Source organism: Telopea speciosissima, chromosome 4, assembly GCF_018873765.1.
Source record: "Telopea speciosissima isolate NSW1024214 ecotype Mountain lineage chromosome 4, Tspe_v1, whole genome shotgun sequence".
Taxonomy (NCBI): domain Eukaryota; kingdom Viridiplantae; phylum Streptophyta; class Magnoliopsida; order Proteales; family Proteaceae; genus Telopea; species Telopea speciosissima.
In genome coordinates this window covers 20,241,047-20,261,988 of record NC_057919.1, presented here as the reverse complement: position 1 = coordinate 20,261,988, position 20,942 = coordinate 20,241,047, and the positions used below count along the sequence as shown (strand labels likewise).

General features: G+C 37.8%; 1 protein-coding gene across 3 annotated transcripts in view; it reads right to left on the bottom strand.

The window, feature by feature from the left end:
- Positions 1–6,269: 6,269 nt before the first annotated feature.
- LOC122657538 (kinesin-like protein KIN-4A) overlaps positions 6,270–20,942 on the bottom strand; it is a 28,037-nt gene continuing 13,364 nt past the window's right edge. For 2 of the 3 annotated variants that reach the window (XM_043852268.1, XM_043852270.1), the window contains 22 exons: positions 20,155–20,342; positions 19,940–20,064; positions 19,373–19,409; positions 17,666–17,757; positions 17,409–17,522; positions 17,158–17,271; positions 16,822–16,915; positions 16,483–16,601; positions 15,126–15,224; positions 14,919–15,032; positions 14,521–14,637; positions 14,325–14,405; positions 13,470–13,541; positions 12,558–12,651; positions 12,453–12,484; positions 12,258–12,355; positions 12,059–12,157; positions 11,661–11,882; positions 9,194–9,356; positions 7,594–7,749; positions 7,199–7,503; positions 6,270–6,765 (listed from right to left, as the gene is read on the bottom strand). In XM_043852268.1, coding sequence (XP_043708203.1) covers positions 7,303–7,503; positions 7,594–7,749; positions 9,194–9,356; positions 11,661–11,882; positions 12,059–12,157; positions 12,258–12,355; positions 12,453–12,484; positions 12,558–12,651; positions 13,470–13,541; positions 14,325–14,405; positions 14,521–14,637; positions 14,919–15,032; positions 15,126–15,224; positions 16,483–16,601; positions 16,822–16,915; positions 17,158–17,271; positions 17,409–17,522; positions 17,666–17,757; positions 19,373–19,409; positions 19,940–20,064; positions 20,155–20,342 — 2,431 coding nt within the window. In that variant the 3' untranslated portion in view covers positions 6,270–6,765; positions 7,199–7,302. The remainder of the gene's footprint in view (positions 6,766–7,198; positions 7,504–7,593; positions 7,750–9,193; positions 9,357–11,660; positions 11,883–12,058; positions 12,158–12,257; positions 12,356–12,452; positions 12,485–12,557; positions 12,652–13,469; positions 13,542–14,324; positions 14,406–14,520; positions 14,638–14,918; positions 15,033–15,125; positions 15,225–16,482; positions 16,602–16,821; positions 16,916–17,157; positions 17,272–17,408; positions 17,523–17,665; positions 17,758–19,372; positions 19,410–19,939; positions 20,065–20,154; positions 20,343–20,942) is intronic. The other variant, XM_043852269.1, reaches the window with a different exon arrangement.

Below are 20,942 nucleotides of genomic sequence, written 5' to 3'. Positions count from 1 at the left end.
AGCCTGAAGGCCAGAAGAGATGAGGCGGTGGAAAGGGTATCGCACATCCTACAGACACGCCTTGAGACTGGAAGGTACAGATTGAAGGGCCACAACAGTGGGGAGAACTTAAACCAGTGTAAGAATGACGCTTTCACCACCGCTACCAACAGATGAATTCCCATCTCTCTCTCCTTGTCTCTGTCTCTTCGATTCTTCTGATCTGGTCTTTTACCTGAAAATTTTTGTGATATGAGATGCTGAGATATTTTATAGGGTAAAGGTTACTGAGAAGTAATTAGACCAAAATAAAGTTTTAGGGCTTGTGGGGTTCAGTCTGGTAGCAATGGAGCAGAGATGATGAAAGTCATTCAATGAAAAGGAGTGGAGAGAGACAGAGAGAAAAGGCACTCTTCCTAACATTAATTGCTTACCCATTTTCTCTGTGCCGCAGCGCAGGCTGCGCCAGACACATGGAGGTGGGAGCAGAGATGATGAAAATCATGAAAGTCCGTCAATGAAAAGGAGTGGAGAGAGAGAGAGAGAGAGAGAGAGAGAGAGCGAGAGAGGTGCTTACCCATTTTCTCCCCTGTAAAATGTCATTAATGCCATTGGAGTCCTATGAACATGATGGATAAAATTAATACCCAAAAAAAGGAATAGTGGAATACATTGAATTCAATCCACTCGTTTGTTTTCTCTTCTTCTTCTTCTTCTTTATTTTCAAGTTCTTCCACGTCGTCCACACTACCAGAAAAGAATACAACACCCTCCCCCAGTTTGAGCCTCCGATATATCTCCGTCCCCTAGTCATTATTATCGGGGTTTTTTTACAAATGCCCCCCCCCTTGAAAATGCCCATTTATCCAAATGCATCCTTACAATTTTTCTAATTGCAAATTATTCCCTTCTTTCAAAACAGTGTAGCATTTTGGTCCAATCCGTTAGTTTTGGAGGTTCGATGTTAGTTTCAGATAATCGAATGACCAAAATGCCCATGTGACAAAAATCTATCAAAATTAAAGAGTAAAGTGATCAAATTGCCCTCATCTTCCCCAAATGGTTTAGGATTTGAAACTGAAAATGAAACCCTAAAACATTTGGGGAAGATGAACCCTAAAATCAATGAATCTATCCTGGCTCTTGCACTCAAATCAATTTTGGGAATAGATTGATAGAGGAGATTACAGTTGAAGGGCTTCAATCGTTGGAGGAAAAGCTTACCAATCCATGCCCGAGTCAAATGGATTGACTCAGTGTCTTCTGTAGGGCTGACTCACAGGCTGTACCTTTGCCTCAATTCGCCAACCCTGTGTATGAGCGTAGGGGCTTTCTCTGAATTGTTGGGGTAGGGTACAATGGTATACTAGCATTTCCTATGTCTATATGTTTTCTTAAAAAATGAAATGACCTTGTTGCCCTCTCATGCACAATACCATTTTGACGCATCTTGTTACTGTGCTCTTTTATGCCACTAGCTTAGAGAACCATCTCCCTTCTAAAATATGGGAAATGGTTCTATGTCCGCTCCGCTGGCACTCCTGGTGTCTATCTCTCTCTTCCCTCAAACTAAAGGCAGAGATGTCCCAGATGAGATCGTCGATGTAGGCGGTAGGCCATGCTTTCAAATAAAGTTCTTTCTTCCATAAAAAATAAAAATAAAAATTTATAAAACCCAATTTTTGTGTACAATCTTATATTGTATACATACAAGGTCATACCTTTCAACCGTTGGATTGAGATGAGAGTAGAAGTGTAATAACACATTTATTTAACTGAAGAATTTTATTTGCACCGAAAAGATTGGTTGGCAAGACTTGTTTTTTTGGTGGAAAGTTGGGATCAGGATCGTCTCCAGGGAGCAGGGAATTGCTAGGGCACTGCTAGCCGTTGAATTGTGTTGCACACATCCCTAGACATGCACTGAAATATGTGCGGCACAGCTCAACCGCTAGATGCCTCCTGGCAGCACCCTGGGCGCACGCCTCCCTGGAGACGAGCTCAACTCGAAAAGTTGGCAATACTTAATGGTGCATCAAATTTAAACCCTAAAAATATATTTAAATAAGACTAGCTAACTCATTCTTCATTTTGGAATAATATCGAATTACTTTTTTTCTTATCTCTATTTTCAATTTATCTAAAATTTCTTTTTGGTAACTTGAATCTTCTTTGGAATTACATGATGACGAAACTCTACATTAAGTGGAGGCTGTGACTCAGCTAGAAGCTCATCCACATTTTCTACAATTTTGAGTTAACCTAAAAAATGAAAAAGGGAAAGTAGTCTCTTCTCGTTAAATATGTGGCCCCCTGCATAATGCATCGTGCTCCATCAAAATGCATTCTTTCACTGTGGGCTATTGATTTGGCGTAGCAGTGTCACTTTGGGATTGAAATCGAAAATTGAAACTGAAACTGACCGTTTAAAATGGGGTCAAATTGAATCGAAGACGAATCAATTCGGTTTTAGTTTTTAAAAAAATGAATTCTTTTTACAGTTTGATTCGGATTCAGTTTCAAAGGTTAAACATTCGGTTAGAATCAAATCGAACCAAACCAAATTCGATAAAATGATCAACATGCCATGGCGATTGACAAGTGATGACATGCACCATGATGTCATTTTTTCCCACCTCAACCCAGAGAGTGGTGTTATTGCAAGTGAGCTTGTAACTAGCAATGGCGCCATGTATAGAATGATAGAAGTGGGTGATGGTGCATCATGTTTTCATATGCACTCACGCGCACCATAATGTCTCACCTTAAATTAATAAAGAAAAGGGAGAAAGTTTTCTGTTTGGGAGTGTGGTCTATGTTAGAACTCTCATGAGTCTATCCCTCTCCTCCTCATCTGAAAAGACATCTCTATCCCCTTGTTTTCAGGAGGAGAGAGATAGACACATGGGAGTATTGGCGTAGGCTACACTCCCAGACAGAAATCTTCTTCCCTAAAAAAAACATCCATTTCCTTTCTCAGTCTCTATCTCTTTGAAGATAAAATTTATTTATTAATACTTTTGGCGTGCAAGAAGTGACTTAACATTCAACGTCAAGGAGTAATCACTACTAGAGGTTATATCTGTAGTAGTAGAAAAGCCTTCAATGAGTTTTCAGCTTATGGTTCTTCACATGTGAATCATGGTACAACATTATCGCCATTGACAACTCGAGTAATATGATCTTTCATATGGAGTCCATTATACGGTGATAAGGTGGTTTTGAGTGGGACCAAAAATCAAATTAGATGTCAACCCCCTTATTGATGAGTCAAATTTTAATTCAAATACTTTTCCTATATTACAAAATTAACATCAGCTACTTTGAAACTATACTGATACGAGTCATTCTCTTCCTATTAAGGGAAAAGATTGTCGTCACCAATTAAGGAAAACAAATTTCTTTATTCACCATAGTGTGACTCTATGATTGGACTCTTGGGTAAGTGAGTTTCATCGTTAATTCTCAATTTTTGTTCTACGGAATCAAAAACACCCTTCTTTATTTTAATTCAAAGGTCATATGTAATGGCCTAAGTGTAGGTACAATGGATCTTGGGGAGCATCTGGAATTACACCTTGGGGGGGGGGGGGGATGTAGACTAGACTGCTATAGTACCCTCTGTTAGTATCTTTTCACGTCACAAGAGGGTGGACTGGGAAAAGGGGAGTCACCATCTAAATTAGGATCTAGGACTCGCAAATGGTGTTCCTGCTTGGAGGGATGAATGCAAAATTAACTCCAAACTTAATGGCAAGTCTGTCCTAAATCATGGCGACAATTTTTTCTCACCTAAACCTAGAGAGTTGTTGTTGCATACAAGCCTGTGACTAGCAATGGCGCCATAGAATGATAGAAGTGGGTGGCGGTGCACCATGTTTTCATACAGCGGCATACACATCATATTATCTCATCTTAAACTAATAAAGAAAACATTCATTCCCTTTCTCACGCCTTCCGTGTATTTTTCTCATACCTTTGTCGCCTTCCCTACCTCACCAAGCATCCTCTCCTTGTGCTCTCAACCTGAGATTAAGGTGGGCTCTATGTTTTCCTTGAAAGAGCTTCCCTTGTTACAATATCTTTCCGCTTGAAGGGACAAGTCCATCATCGATAACTATCACAGTGTTAAAATCTTTGATCCATGTCGGATGGTACTGTACTTCAATAAGGAGAGAATTTTTCTTTCCAATAGTGGAATTAAGCTGCTTTGATCTTCATCAATTTATTGTTATTTTGTTTCCTCTATGAAAAAAAAAAAGCGATTAATTTATTGTTATTTTTCTATTATTCATGAATGTTAAAATATGACCTAAATTGAATATGAATCGAATAAGGAATCAGATACGAAATGAAACTTAAACTGAATATGAACCGAGTCGATTCAATTATAATTTTAAAAATGTGTTCCTATTTCGATTTGGTTCGATTTTGGTTTATGAATTTTGAATCTTAAACCAAATCGAATAATCGAAACTAAACCAACACACACCCTTAGTTTGGCGTGCAAGATACCAATATAAGTGGGCAGCTTGTAGATCCCTTGCCCAAGAAAAATTGTAAAGCTGTGTAAGTTTTATGGGAAGAGGTGGCATGGGATTCCAATGGTATGAGAGTATAGTTTCTCACCAAAAGGCATCATGTGAAAATAATTCGTATCATGGTTCGTAATCTCGGGATCATTAGTTTTCTGTTTACGATTATTATTTATTCATAATTGTTGTTTAGTCTAATTATTATGTGTTTACTAACTTGGTTTTATAGCATTTGCATGGAGGTGTGTCTCTTCCCCTATCTCCATCAATTTCCAATTCTTTTAGCAATTATGTTCTTGGTTTTAATCTTTAATAATATTTGTAGATCGTGATGCAACGCATGTTTATTATTTAATAAAAATACTAAATAAATAAGAAGTCCAGTTTTGACCGGGTGAATAGTGTCATAAAAATTGGATCTCTCTAATCTCCATGACTCTTAAAAGATTTCGAGGTGACATTTTTATGCGTAGACGTCCGAAATATGAATCAGATGAGATAGAGATATAAAATTGGGGTACGTTTTCCTTCGTCATGGGAGAAAGGAAAAGTACACCCATCTTGGTTCATTATAACTCTCTCCCTATTGTGGGAAATCGATAATACCCCCATTGTTCTCCTATAGTCATCATAAACCAATGACTTCCTCTCTTATCACAGATGAAGGGAAACTCGGTCCTATAAAAATCGGCCACATGGTTTAAGGGTGGTTAGTAGTGGGGATCCTCGAATTAGTTCTCTATAGATGGACGGTTGGGTGTTAGGGTTTTAAAAATTGGATGGTCAATTCAGATGGGAATGGATCGAGGCTTTTATTCCAATTCTGCCTTATCTGACTCAGACTGATTCTGTATGAAAATAACCATAGATGTCTGAAATAAACTGCCTTCAATGCCAATCCGGACCAATTCAAATTGATTCTGATCCAATCTGATCAGTTCTCGTTTGCAGCATAAAAGTATAGATCGGACCTTGTGAACATTGCGAGCATGATTTTAGGTATTGGTATCAGATTGGCCAATCCATATTGGTATCGGCCAACACTAATACCTAGCCGATACTGGACCGATGAACAGTACGAACATAGAGATATAATTGTCGAGTATCAATATTTTTTAAGGTAAAACTATCCGATACAATCAATACCGATCCCATATCCGATCCAATACCAATCCCGATACCAATCCAGCCGATGCCCGATATCAATACCTAAAATCATGATCGTGAGATCCCCTTTCCTCATTATTAGGGGAAAAATTCCTCCATCTATTTTTACAAAGAAAATAGAAATCTCATCAGTTTAACTCCCAAAAAGAAAACGAATCTGAGTTTAACAATCAGGACTCAGGAGTCCTTAATAATAAAGATTGAAAATAATAAACCAAGATATGTTTGTTCTTCATTATCCACTAAAAAAGAAAATTCATCCAAACCCAAACTCGACCCGAGAAACCCGAACCTGGTTGTGGGCTTAAAAAGTTTCGCTTGGTTTGGGCTGAAGCTGGTCTCACGAAAAATAGTGGTTGGATTGGTCTTGGATTGGGCCAGCTCTACTGCTCCAGAATCCAGATTGAAGTCTAGAGATCAACCTTCTCTCATAACAATTTCATACCTGTACGGCGTTGAATATGCCTAAGTATAGACTCCCCTCCTGAAGCATTATAGACTACCACACTCACGGTTAATAATATGAGGGTACAGAGAGAAGGGATGTGGATGTAAAAAATAAAATGGTGTAAAAGAGTTTCACTCAGCATAAATGAAAAAGATTACAGATTTATATTTCTTCCAACAAAATCAATATTGTGCTTATTATACACAATAAACACAAGCAGGTATTGAAGACTACAAAATAAAAATAATAAAAAAAAAGAACTATCATAAAGCACCTTTGATGGACAAGGCTACAAAACATTACAAGAATTTTTCCCCTCTAATTGTTACAAAATATATATATATAGTAAGGAAAAAACACCAAACAATTGAAAATTCTACACTATTGTGCCAGATCTCCTCCTGCGAATGTAGTGCCCATACTATCTCTGCTTTTCCATCCAACACTTCTGGCGTTCTGCTTTGACTATTTTGGTCAACCCACTGGAAACATCTACACTTTCCAAGATGCTCCTGGTGGAGTGAACATTTGCTTGAATCCTGACAAGAAAGCAAACTTTCGTAACTCTAGATTAGCTAACCTCTCAGCCAAAAAACCGCAAAAACATGGTTCTCCCATCACCATTTTAAGGCATTCCTACATCCAAAAAGAAACATAACAAGGTTGCTATATGTTCAGAAACTGATCAATAAGCTGAAAAACATGTAACCAGATTGTTACAGGTGAGCTACAACAAATTTGATGCAATTATGGCAGTTAGGAGATAGAATCAAGCCATGGGTATCAAGTAAAAGTTGGTAACTCCATATCGATATTGTGCTTTCTCAAATATAAACTGATTTTGGTAAGCGTGTCCCTTCTGATATAAAACAATTACTTCGCATTGTGACTGTTGCCGAAGATGATGAGTGCTGTCCTAAAGTTTGAGATAAAAAGAATGTCCCAAGGCTAAAGCCATCTTGGTTTTTGATTGTGTTAGTCTTATAGGCCTTGAAAATCTGCCCATCTATGAGGTCACAGATCCATAAGAAAACAAGCCATAGAGAAGTCTAAGATTCATGATGGTTACCTCCATTATATTCCTGCATTCCCTCCATGCCATTGGAGTCGTGTTGTGGTCAAAGCTGAGTTATGAGGAAAGAAAAGCTGGTATATAAGATTTCACATCATATCCTACAAAACCTGCTGACGAGGTTTTGATCTCACAATTGTCTCGTCGCTGTGCCTGATCCATTCTGAGAGCCTCCATGGCTTCTGCCACTTCCACTTGAACTGTAACAGCCACTGATGATGACTCCTCTTCCACCTCCAGAGCTTTCCAGATTGTCCAACAACTGCCAGCTTCTTCATCGATAGATGTCCAATTGGTACCATCTGAAATTGCACCAAACCCAACTTCTAAACCAAATAACAATGCATATCCCAGTTCCCAACCCAAGAAACAGCACGAACTAACAAACTAACCTTCCGTGATTGGTCTAGGAATGCTGCGGAGTCCCTGACTGAACTATTAGCAATGCCTGCGGTATATTTGAGTTGCTTCGGTGCAGGTACTGACATTGGAGACAAGGGACCACTTATGTCATCAGCAAAATGTTTCAATGTACCATGTGAGTTCACCTGTACATTGCCAATCTCACATGTTAAACAAATAATGAATACCTTCAGATAAATCCTTTACACAATCAAGTTGCAGACTTCAGTAACAGAAAATACGATGGTCCCACGATACTTGCATTCATACCCTTTTACGGTTCTAAGATTACGCATTAAAATGGAAGCCAAATGTTTGGAATACTTCAGCTTTGTTATTATGCTATATATTCGGGTTTGTTTGTTAACACCCAAGTAACTTCTTTTCTTGTTGTCAGAACCATTTTGATAAAAGGTGGAGCATGTGTGTGTGTGGTTTTTTTTTTTTTTTTGAAGGGAGGTGGGGATGGGGGTATTCTTGTTACATTTGTTGTTCTAACTTGCTAATTTTTTAAAGATTTACACAGTTTTTATTTAATCTAAATAATTATGACTTTTCCATTTGCCGCAAAGACAATAGGCCCTTAAAAATATAGCAATTCATGTTTAAATTCTCTATAGATGCCAGTTTAAGTAGATGGTTTCCAATCTTCATGCTACATCCATTGAGTATTTAACTTTCTTGTCATAAACTGAATATAAAACAAAATATAATTATTTATGCCTACTACAGAAAGAGGGAGTATTCACTCCATCAGTTTGGTAGGATGCTCATTTTTTTCTACCAATTTTACTCTCAACATAATTATTTTTCCATTTGCATCTTTTATTATAACAACCCTTCTTTTTAATAAAAAAAAAAACCCTCCCTCTACCCCAATAGTATCTTTTGTTCTTTCTTTTAGTTTCCTATGTCCCCCTCACCGTACTTTTTCTTTTCCCAGCCCACCCCAAAAAAAACTTTCTACCTGATTCTAAACTTTTTCAAGCAGTGCATATCCCCCTAATGCTAAAATGTTCCCTCTCCTTTCCCCAGTGTAGGTAAGGAATTAAATCCCTCCCCCCTCGAAATAGTTGGATTGAAAGTTATCTTTGTTCTGAAATCATTATTGATAGTTTTTACCCCAAAAAAGAAAAATTCAGTATTGATAGTTATAGCTCCATTTCAAGTGGTAGCAACAATTACAGTGACAGTTCATTTATAGTTATATTTGTAGTGAAAGTGGAATAAATAGATAAAATGGGACGTATAGTACAAGAACTAGCACTAGCACGAATGGCAGTGATTTCCCTGGGTCTGTCAGACAATACTTCCTTTATCTTTCTTTTTTTGGACACTTCGCCACGTTGATTCTTTAACTTTGATATTATTTCATTCTTTTGTTTAACCTTTTATTCGTTAGGATTATTTCAGGGGTGAAACAAGCCACATGGGTTTGGAGGGTTGACTGTAGATTGAGGATTAAATAATTGGTAAGTCTCCTTCTCCACTCTCAATGGTGAATATGTTTTAGTTTCTGGTGCAAATATTTTTCTTAAATAAAAAAGAAAAAAAAAAGGAAAAGAAAAAGAGTTGCACAGAGAATCTCACCGAAGCTGACGTAGCCAAGGAAATGGCAACAGCTTGCTCTCTCAGTTTTTGCTGCTTCTCAATTTCTTTTCTCCATGCTTCACTCTGTCGTAATAGACCTACAAGTTCATTTAATTGCTCTTTCATCTCCTTGATTTCAATTTCCTTCTCCCATAATTGGCATCTGTTGACAAATTTTTTTTTAATACAATCAGAATATAAATAGGCAATCACAACTATCACCGCTAATAGAAAAAATACTTGCTTGACCCTACATCTGTGTTCTGCTTGTTAAGGTGACTAAAATTATAGCCAGCCACCCTAAAAACTTTAGCGGTAGGCCTTTTCTTGCTGGGCTAGGCGCTCACGATTCTTGGCTTCGCTGGGGGGGGGGGGGGAAGAAGGGAGCAGATAGCTGCTTCCAGGACCGGAGAAGGTCAAACTCTGGGCGGGCTCGGACATAATATATGTCTTGTTCTCTGCACATGGACAGGGCGAACACATCTAAGCGATGAAGGACTACATGACTGGGTGGACAGTTGACCGAAGTTGACCAGCCCAGGACCGCTACTCCGGGAGCATCAGCTGTTCTTCCTTCTTGAAATAACAGTTTTGTGGGTAGAATCAATAACTATAAAGCTACAAAAGAAAATTATCTTGCTGCAACCATGTATTCTGTACTGGGATCTAGAAACCCATATGTGAAACCAATCAATTTTACCAGAAAAGTACACTATCTTCGAAACTAGTGATTTTTTAGGCACTCAAAAGGAAAATGAACTAAAAGGCATAAGAAACAATTAGCAGGCTACCTCAAATTAAATGAGTTGAAAAGAGTTTACAGAAGGTGGAAGTTAGCATTAGTTAATCTAAAAACTTGTCCCTCTCCAATTATGGTGTTTTTATTGGGTGAGTAGAAGATGAAGATGATATAAAAAAGTTATACCTCTACAGTCATCTATTTCATCACAATATTGAAATACCAATCTACTCTTGCTTTTTCTTATGCTTAAGCCTAGATCTGAAACTTAGAATCTCTGTAAGTTATGAACTCAACAAGTAACATATTTCTTTTGTCACGCCCAAGAAACGACCCAGATTGGTTGAGCCCCAAAGGTTGGGCAACAAACGGGAGAGACGTTAAAGGGGGCCAGGCTCTTTAGTCCCACATCGGTTAGGTGGAAGAGATTGGGCTAGTAGATAACCATAGTTGTCAAGGCGGAATTTGTGGGGCCTAGGCAACTGTCGCCTTAGTGGTATCGAACAAAGTTTGGCCCTTATTCATGCCAAATATCATTTAAGTAAATGATTTACTTAAGATATTATTCATAAATAAGCAAATACCTCCTATTTAAATCCAATAAAAATAGTTAAAAATAAAATGATGAAATGATAAAAGTCAACCCCCAAGTTCAAGAACAAAAACTAGATTTTCGGCGGTAAGTGAAATTTTCAACTTTCTAATGTTGGGGTTTTTCTCAAATCTAAAAATTCCATAAACCTTAATACTGTAAAACATTGCTAAAAACCAAAAGAGCGGTAAAATATTCATTTGTTTTGAAAGCGTGATAGCATTTAAGCACACCAAATAAGGTTTGACCGGAACATAACTCTTTCAATATAAATCAGATTTAAGCAATATTGGATTTGTTGGAAAGCTGGTTTTGTGCTTACCTAATACAAAAAGTCTCAAATAAAAATAAAATCATTTGACCAGTCAAACTTCTTAGAAAATAAGAACATTTCTCTAAATTAAGAACAGTATAATTACTTATAGATAAGATCATAGGTATACCAGGACAATGACCAATTCCAAGAACAATACCAAATGTATGTTTTGATTGTTTCAAACTTCCAATAGCTTGTTTCTTCAGTTTTGTCGTCTTCTAGTTCTATGTTGATTTTTATGACTAGATGTGAGTCATGGGACCTAATGTTGATTTTTGATGACTTTATGTAGCTTAATGTTGATTTTTTATGATATAAAGTATATATTGTAGCATACTAAATAATGTTAGAAAAGAGAGGATATAAAAAATAACACTTGGGCACTTCGGTCGCCTAGGTGGGTGCCTTGTCGCCTAAGCACTTAGGCACCCCTCCACCGCCTTGACAACTATGTCGATAACACCAAGCCTCCCCAACATGTCACAACGCATTTTAAAGCCGCGAGGGGCTTGCCCCAAAACGGACAATTTCGTGGCTGTTGTGGGGCCAGGGCGTTACATATTTATACTCATGTCTTTACTCAAGTCTGCTCTTGGTGTTTAGTACTTCATGACCTTACCCCCCTCTCATATATTACTTCAGTCAACTATGAGATTTCTCCGAGCTCTTTGTCAACAAGGTTTAGTAAATGCAGATTAGTTCTGATTTTCAAGTTGGTTGAAATTTAGAGAATGATATGACAACCATATGAAGCCCTAGAAACAAAAGTGACGAGCAAGTAAATCAATGAGACTACTACGAGATACATTTCAAAAAGCACCTTGCATCTGCTGCAGCATTGAAAATGTATTGAAGTAAGCTCTTTGCATCTGCCATTGACCGCAACTGGTTCCAACGTCCACGGCCGGTAAAGGCACGCTCCCGTTCTTCTGCCTCTGAAAGTTGTGATGCCATTGCCACAAGTGTGTTCGATGAAATGCTCAGCATGCTTTCAAGGGATGCAATCCTTGCCATTCTTGCATTTGGTGACATGGTGGACATTCTGAAAAGAAAGAAGTAGAAGAACAACCACTCAATTGAAGCAGCTCAATATGCTCATACTATAGAGGCTTCATTGTATTTTCTTCATCTCCTTCCATATAAACAGAAGAAACTTATTTGAGAGAGAGAGAGTGCATCTGAAGTCCATATAAAAGATAAACTTGCACATGTACAGACCTAGAATATCCGTTCTTTCCTCCAGGGGGACTAAGCCCCCGTGCAGCACACTCATCCACTTGCTTCAGTACAGCAAGCTCTTCTGCCAGGGTAGCACGTCTGAAGAAGTATATGAGTAACACAATTAAGATACTCAAATCATGCCATGCAAATTATCCAACATCAGAGGTGATTGCACAAAATTAATTTCAGTACATACACTTGGCTTTGCTTCTCATACTCTAAACGGACTTCATGCACATTCACCATGACTTCTAGCTCATGATCAAGCCAACGTTGTAGGGATTTTTCATTGCTCTGGAAAGAAACTATAGTTACTATGGCTCTCAGGACAAATGAGCAGCGCATAAACACAAACTATGAAAAGCAGAGCTGTTGGATGTAGACAAACTACCTGGCCACTTGGCACATGTCCATTTGAGGTAACTGGAAACGAAGCAAATGATTAGGAAATCAGAATAGAAATATGAACAGATTACATTTGAAAGAAAATACTTACTTGAATTGTCACGTGCTGAAGACTTCCGTGCTTCAAGCAACTCTTTTAGCCTCTTGGTGGCCATTGCAGCCTCTTCTGTCTTCCTCTGGAGAACCTATGAAAGCAAGGAGTTTCTTCTCAAGTTTACTTCTAAGGGATTTAATTAAATCATAGCCCTAGTATAGATAAACCAGGGTGGGATCACAACAATTGATTTCGTAAGGAGGCTTAGTTTGAAATTCCATGCTTGGTAATGAACAACAGATAGGAAACACAAGCCAATGTCAAAGATGTTTCCTTGACATTAGGAAGAAAGGTTTCTTAATTTTAATCAGAGGTCCGAGTGAATGTCAGAGATGTTTCCTCAACTCAAAAATTTAGGAACTGAAATAAGCATTAGCAAATATGCTACTCAGAGTTTGGGAAACAAAATTACAAACAAAATTTGGCTTATGGGAAGCATATAAGCTCCATTAGTCTTAATTGGATGCTCGTGCGTTATACGCCACATATATGGTTGTGTGTGCATTGATGTTTGGAGTGCTGAGGATGGTATTTGTGTAGTGGATGCTCAACTGTGACTATTGTGTTTGACAACAGCTAGTCGCTTGTAGTAATCCCCCCAAAGTAGATGGCTCAAGGAAAATGGAAATAGAATATCAAACAAAGTTCAAAGTTTAGGATTTATTAACTAGATGTGAATAAAATTGCAGAGTTTGTCTCATCAAATTAACAATTATTTTCTTCTTTAATAAGGGAAGAAAATCATGAACGCACATCTATTCCAGGGGCCGGGTTTCATTTCATGTCCTTAGAAATATGTCAGACAGCACTGGGCCCCTCCATTAGGTTGCAACTTTCTTATCAACACTAAATTTTAAGGTCCAGAAGTTCTTTCAGGGTATTCAAAAAATAAATACACACAATACTAACCATTTTTTGGCGCTGATTTAATGCTTGCAGTTTATGCCGCTCATACTCGTTTCTCCTTCCCTCCTTTCGTAACTGTTGAGAAATTGTACCATCAATAATTCAAGATAAGTCATTGATATCTAAAAACAGGGGGTGGGGGGAAAGAAGAAAAAAAATTGACAATGGCAGAAAAATGGTCCTCATAATTTCTTGTCGTGCATACATGATACGTCATTTAACCACCTACAATAAATTTCTAACAATTTAGTCATAAATAAATGGTTCAAAACTTAGCATAGTACCCCAAAATCAACTGAATAAAACTCTAGTGTCTTTTAAAAATAAAGTTGAGAGAACTGGTATTTCCAAGTGTGTACAAAAAATAACTTGTGCAGTTGATTAGGCAACAGCAAGAAAGTAGTATTATATGATCAAATAAGGTAATAGCGTAAACATTTGAAATAATCACTACTGTTAAAAATTACTCTTAAATTTCACTTACAATGACAGCATATGGAAAGAATAAAACCAGATTGCTAAAGCATAGCATCCAGGAGCTTGGCAAACAGAGATTTCAAGCACTAGGCAAAGCTAACCTCACAAAATGGCTCAGTCTTCAGGCACCTACTCAACTACATATATGTGTAGCTGCAATTAAACTGACAGGGAAATAGTGGGAGCATAAAGCATAAATGTCATTCAAAAAAGAAAAAAGGGGGTGGTACAGGAACCAGATCTTTTTCCTATAAGATACTCTTCCCAATGGCCCCCCACCCCATGCCATAGCAAGAAAATTTACAGGACATGCTTTTTATCAGAGAGGAGAACCATGGACTGTATAATAAAGGAATGCACTAAGTCAAACTGTCAAAGTACCTGCAACAGTTCCTTCTCACGAGAGGCCTTCCACTGTCGAAATTGTTCTGCCTCTTGCTTTATCTTATGCTGCAGTTGAACCTACAATTTCAGCAACAATAACAATGTCAGAAACAAATGGTAGCATATACTCTAAAATCAAATGACAGATCACAATTTGAAAGGAAGGTGACTAAAGTCCAGAATCAGATCACACCTTCTGTGCCTTAATAAACTGAATTTCATCTTGCAATCGCTTTGCTGCTTCATCACTTCTTTGCTTTTGCTTTAAAAGCTGAACCTGACTTTCTTGCTTCTTTTTAAGATCCAGAATCTGAAGTAGTGAAATATGTAAAATTGTTAAAACATTATAAAAATTGGGAACAGGCGGGGCACACTGCCAGTGTACTGTAAGCTAGTGCCCACTGTGTCTATCTCTTTCTTCCCCCTTTTGAAATGAACTCCCTGCCACTTCTGTATGATACCCCATCCCATGCCCACATTGGTGCCACCCGCTAGCTTACCGCACATGGGCGGTGTTTCTATCCCTCTCCCATAAAAATTTTAACAGGATGCCATGACATTGTCAACATCTAAGAGAATCCATCTTGTGACCTGTGTCTCAAGTGCCTTCAATTTTTGGGTGTGAACATCTTGCAGTTTCTGTGTTTGCCCATCTGAAGTAGCAGCGAGGCTTTCAACTTCGGCCAACAAATGGTCCCTTTCTTGCTGTAGTTTTATGACAAGTATACAAGTCAAATTCAGAGTCCAAAATGGAAGTCATGAAAAGCAATAAAAAAGAGTGAAAGTGTTTAACTTGACCTGCACAGCTCTTTTCTCATCCTCAAGTTCCATTATTTTCTTCCCAAAATGCTGTTTTAGTGTTGCAGTGTCAACTCCACCAAACATCTTCATCTCTGACTGCAGAGATTTAAAATCATAAGTTAGAAAATACCAACAGATCTTAACAGAAGAAATATATATATATATATATATACATCTTCAGTTTTAATTCCTATCAAGTACCCCCAACAAAACAAAAAAAAAAAAAAGGTGTAGACTGTACATGGATGAAATAATTAAATTGCAGCAGCAGGACAGGACAAATGACAGAAAAATCTCTTCACACTTATTATGGACATGAGTGATAGACATGTGCCAATAGACTGCAAATGGTACACTTTGAAACTGCAGGCCAGGATCCCTATTTATGGCTCAACAATATTAATTCAAGGATTCTCCTTTTACAGTTTTTTCCACCCATGATTCTGCAGCCCCTGATAAATATTTTACTAGAAGACTGTCATTTCCAACAGTCTGTTGCACTTAATCAGAAAGAGATTAGAGATTTCTTTCAAAGTAATCAAGCTGAGTTATTTATTTTTGACAGGGGGTGGGGGGTGGTAAATCGAGATATGAGTTTCCAAAAGATAAACTTCTCATTATTCCCCATTGGCATTAGGGCTGGAACAGAGTCAGGTTGGGCCAGGCTTTTTAAAACTAGCTGGGCCAAGGCCCGACTCGACCCTGACTCAGGGCCTGGAAAATCCAACCCTAACCAGCCCTTGGGGTCGGGCCGGGCTGAGCCTGATTGGCCCTGATCATGGAGTGGGAGAAGGGAGAGATGCATGGACTGGACTGACTTGGGCCGAGTCAGGGAGAAAATTATCAATTTTACATAAAATAACACTAAAATAAAATATATTATCACTTATTATCTTCATATATAATTATATAACAAAATATGTGTGACATTTGAAGTTTATAATAGATATATATATATATATATATATATAGTATATCAATATATATTTTATAATATAACTTAAAACAGGGTCATGCTGGGCCCGGCCGGGCTCAGCCCGAGGCCTCAACCCTGGCCCAACCCTACCCGACCCTGACCCAGAGCCAGAAATTCCAGCCCTGACCCACCCTCAGGGCCAGGTATCTCAGCCCAGGCCCTGTTCAGGCTCAGGGTGGGCCAGGGCGGTTCGGGCTGACAGGGCAAAACTTGCATATTCTGGAAGGTTATGCATAAAGCATACTCAAGAATTATGTTAAGAAACAGACCAAATTGTGATTTTTTTTTTCACAAAATGAGGTTCATCAGTTTGAATCTGGAGATATTGATGTATTTTTTCCTGAAAATCTAAAGGAACAAAGCCTGAAAAAAGCATGCCTCTTTCTGCTCCAAACGTTTATTTAACTCGTTCAACTCCTTGTCCATGGTATTTTGCAGAAGTGTATGTTCCCATTCTTTTGCAACTTCTTCATCAATTTCCTTGGAATTATCACCTGCTGAGATTGGCAGTTGTACCGTCAATATGAAGGCATAAACAGACAAACCAAGAATCCTATTTGAATAAGCTTCAAATTGGAAACAGCAACAGTAAACAACTACCAATTTCGATCAAAAAAGAAAACTAGAGAAAGTCGGTTATCCTATGCATTTCATAAGAGCAAAATTATATGAGATAGATGGACTCTATCAAATCCTCAACCAAGAAAAGAAGGTTACCTGATATCACTTCACCCATTTGATAATCAGAGGACTCCATATTCTGCAAACCCCTCTTTAGCCCTTCACATTTCAATGAAAATGTTTCTGCATCCTGGTTATATAAAGACTAAATCAGGATTCACATATCGACTTGTTTGATACAATTAAGTCCACTCTGACTGGAAAATAATCAAGAGACAAATACTTGGTCAAAGTATTAACGAACCAAGAAAAAGACAAAAGGAACAAAAAAAAAAAGGAAACCTTCTATTGGAAAAAGAAGATGATAATGATTATGGCCAAAAAAGAATGGGGGATGGGGTTGGGGAGGCAAAAGAGTATTCATCAACATACTTGAGCATCTGCTTCACATTGCTCTACAATACCACATCTACTGCGGTATTCATGAAGCTCCCTAGAAAGATCCTCATTAGCACTCTCAAGCCAAGCAATCCTTTCTTTGAGAACCTAGACAAGGAAAATATTAACAACTTGATATATCCTCCCATGATGAGTGCGAAAGAAAGAGAAACCGGGGGGAGGGGGTGAGATGATGAACAGTTAAATCGAATCAGATAAAATAGAGTTTCAAAGAACTTATATACCTGAACTTCATCAGACGAAGCTCCTCCCCCACGTGCACAGAGTAGCTCAGCCTGCAAGTATTCCAGTCGTTGTCTCATCCTTTGCATTTCACCAGAAACTGGATCTCTGTTAACCTGTACCATGTACCAACAAAGTAGGAAATAACCCAAGGACATTCAAATGTCGGTTTTTAAAAACATATGTAAAGAATCTTCATCCCAGTTACAGCATATAAAGTAAGATTGTATGCTAACGAATAGTGAAGTGAGAAACTTACAATAGGCTTATTCTGAATATTGCGAGCACGATTAGCATATTTGAGAGTGTTAAGAGTTTCCTCGGCATTAATGTCAGCAGGACTGATACAGGCTGAAAGAAAGCAGATTTTCTGAAGGTTTAAGGAAAGCATAGAATTCAACTTTAATCACAAAATAGATCATACAATAGACCAATATCTTCAAGCATCAGGAACCATTGTCTTTCCACACACATACAGACTGAAACAACTTTCTATACAAAAGGGTAACATACAAAAGCAAATAATAACAGAAAGATACATCAGAATGCAAAAAAACAAGCACACAGACAGGTCTACTTTTAGCCTTAGAGATTATAAAACATGTCCTCAAAGCATATTCAATCTGTTGGTTTTTTTTTTTTTTTTTTTTTTTTTTTTTTGGGGGGGGGGGGGAGAGATACATTTGTTCTTACTACAATTAACAGTCACTAAAAGAAAATATGGTAAAGATAACCCCTTTATTATAATAAGAATCACTTTTTCCAGAATCTAGATGAAGACAAATGGAGAAGGGGATGTTCCATGTCTAAAAACCTCTAAAATAAAGCAACAAGAGATTGTACAGAAACAAGTCTAGGTGTATCAACGAATTTTAGCATTGCAACTGGAAAAAGGACTAAGAGGAGAACTCTTTTTAACTCTTTTAGGACTGAGAACCATGCATACAAATATGGAACAAGGAATCAAGGATAACCAGATACAAATATCAATGTGGACAATGATATGGGAAAAAGGATTCCGTCAAATATGCGGCAACATATTTTCATTTCTAGTGTTCTAGGCTATGTTACTTGTTTTAGTAATCATATATTGCCAGCTGGAAGAGAGTCACATGAAAAGAGGTTATGAAATTACTGATCAAATAGGGTTCAGCAATTTCATAACAATAAAAAACTAGTTCTCTTTTACGTATGCTAGTCGTACACAGTGTTAGTATCTCATGCCATCATTTCAAAATGGGTACTGTTCAAACATGTAGGCATCATCAATGTGAAGACACTGGTCCGACAGAATTTAGTAGAAGTTATACTCTATTCAACATAATATAATTGACAATAGAAGGTCTCATCCTCCATTGTTGTCCAGTGAACATGCTGAGATTTCCCATCCTTGAATTAGCTTAAAAAGAGTCCTTCAAATTTTCCATGGGTAGAGGAACTGACTATGCAGTTGTTGCTTTCCAGTCATTTATATTTTTTCTTTTGTTCAAGGTACAGGTCTAAATAGGCGCTACTATGAAACAGAAACAACTCCGCAATACTGGCAAAGCCCCTCACTTTTTCACAATGCATAGAGGTTGCACAGAGTAGAAGAACTGAGAACCACACACATCTTCTACCTCGAGAGATATGCTTTCTCTGAAAATCTAAATCACATTGAAAACAGCTTTGACGATGCATCTGAAAACAATTTATTACCACATTGCTATCCCAATCATGCTTCCAACCAACATAAAGACAATATAGGTTTCCTATAAATATCTTTAGGTTCCTCAGAAAACAAAAAAGCCATTTTCTAGATATGGAAGGAGATCATTTACCCCCTCCCCCCAACCAAAAAAAAAGGAAAAAAACTGTCAATGGCTTCAACAGCTTCTTGGGGAAGACACCACATGACCGTATCTGATATATTACAGTTGGTACACCCATTAGTAACTAAAGTGATCAAGGACAAGTGCCATAATACCTATCATAACAGTTCTGCTGTTACCACCAAGTGAATCCTGCCATAGACAAATATGTGAACTTAGAATTATAATTCCAAATAAAAGAAATCACTAAAGGGGCAAACCCCACACCCCCTCCCCAATAAAAGAGGGGGGAGGGGGTGCTAACTGTAGAATACAACAACAACAACAAACTCAGCTTTATCCCAACTTAATGGGGTCGGCTACCTGGATCCATACAAAACAAAGTAGGAAAAACTGAGGTCTAAATAAAAAAGGGTAACAAAGAGGGGGAAAAAGAGGGATGGGAAACGAGGTGAGAAATGAGAAATGGAAAATGACAAAAATGATGCCAAAATTGATAAAAAGAGAGACGCTGCAAGTGATACACAGGAAAGACTTCCACGACAAGCAAATGAACTCTCATCCCCTATTAACTCTTCGCAACTAGATGGAAAAAAAAAAATTAAAAAAAAATGTCCTTCACCCTCAGAATCACTCTTTGCATTATAGAAGGATTATTTACATGATTATGTATGTAGTAATGTTGTGAGAACAACTATTTAAACCTTAAAATCAGGTCAAACCTGCAAAAGCCGAGTAAGTTTACTGTCCCGATAAGGTACATGCATGCCTTCTTTCCTCTTTTTCTCATCTCCAAGGGCACTTATGACATTACCAAGTGCAAGAAGCCCCTTATTAATGTGAACTCCTGTTTAACAGGAAGAAGAAAGAACATGAGATTACTTTGACGCCTAAAGGTAATATGTTATAATGTTATATAAACATGCAGTCTACCTACCTTCCTTAAAACGAAGTCCATCAGAACCTGTCCTCTTAGCACGCTCTGATCCAGCAAGATCTACCAAATGGAGCTTTGCACATAGATATTCTTCACTCATATCTTCATTTTGGCAGTTATTGCTGTGGAAAACTGGATTTTCTTTACGCATCTGCTCCAATGTGATTGTGAAGATGGCATGCGAACGGCTTTTATAAAGATGGGAAACATAAAACAAAAATTTTCATCTGAGTCAGAGTAGCTGCTGAAGACTAAATACTTATAAACATTTTTTAATCAGAAAAGAGTAACGGTTTAGCTATGAAATGATTAGGCCCATCCCATTTATTCTCAACTTTGTAATCAAGAACCCAAACAGAGTGGGGGGGGGATTTCATTTTGCAGGAATTGCATGATATAAGTGCAGAAATGGTTTTCCATATCCAGAGTAGGAAAATGAGATACCCTGCTTCATGGACCCAATGGACAAAGAATAAAGAACTAGCAACAGCAGATTTACCATAATTTGATTAAATAAAACTATTTGCTCATTAATTTAACTAAACCTTGCTTTGTCTGAGGTGATCCAAGATAATTTAACTTTCCACTAGAATTTATACATAATAATAAGTGTCTCCTAATTCCTAATAACAATGCCCTGTTTCACCAATGAGTTATTTCCCAAAGAGAGGCCCATCCATGACCTTTCTCCTATGAAAGTGCCCTTCCAGTCCGGTATTTCTACCATGAAATTTTCCCTTGTTTTTTCTGATCCAAAATACAAGGTGTCTCACTCATTATAATATATG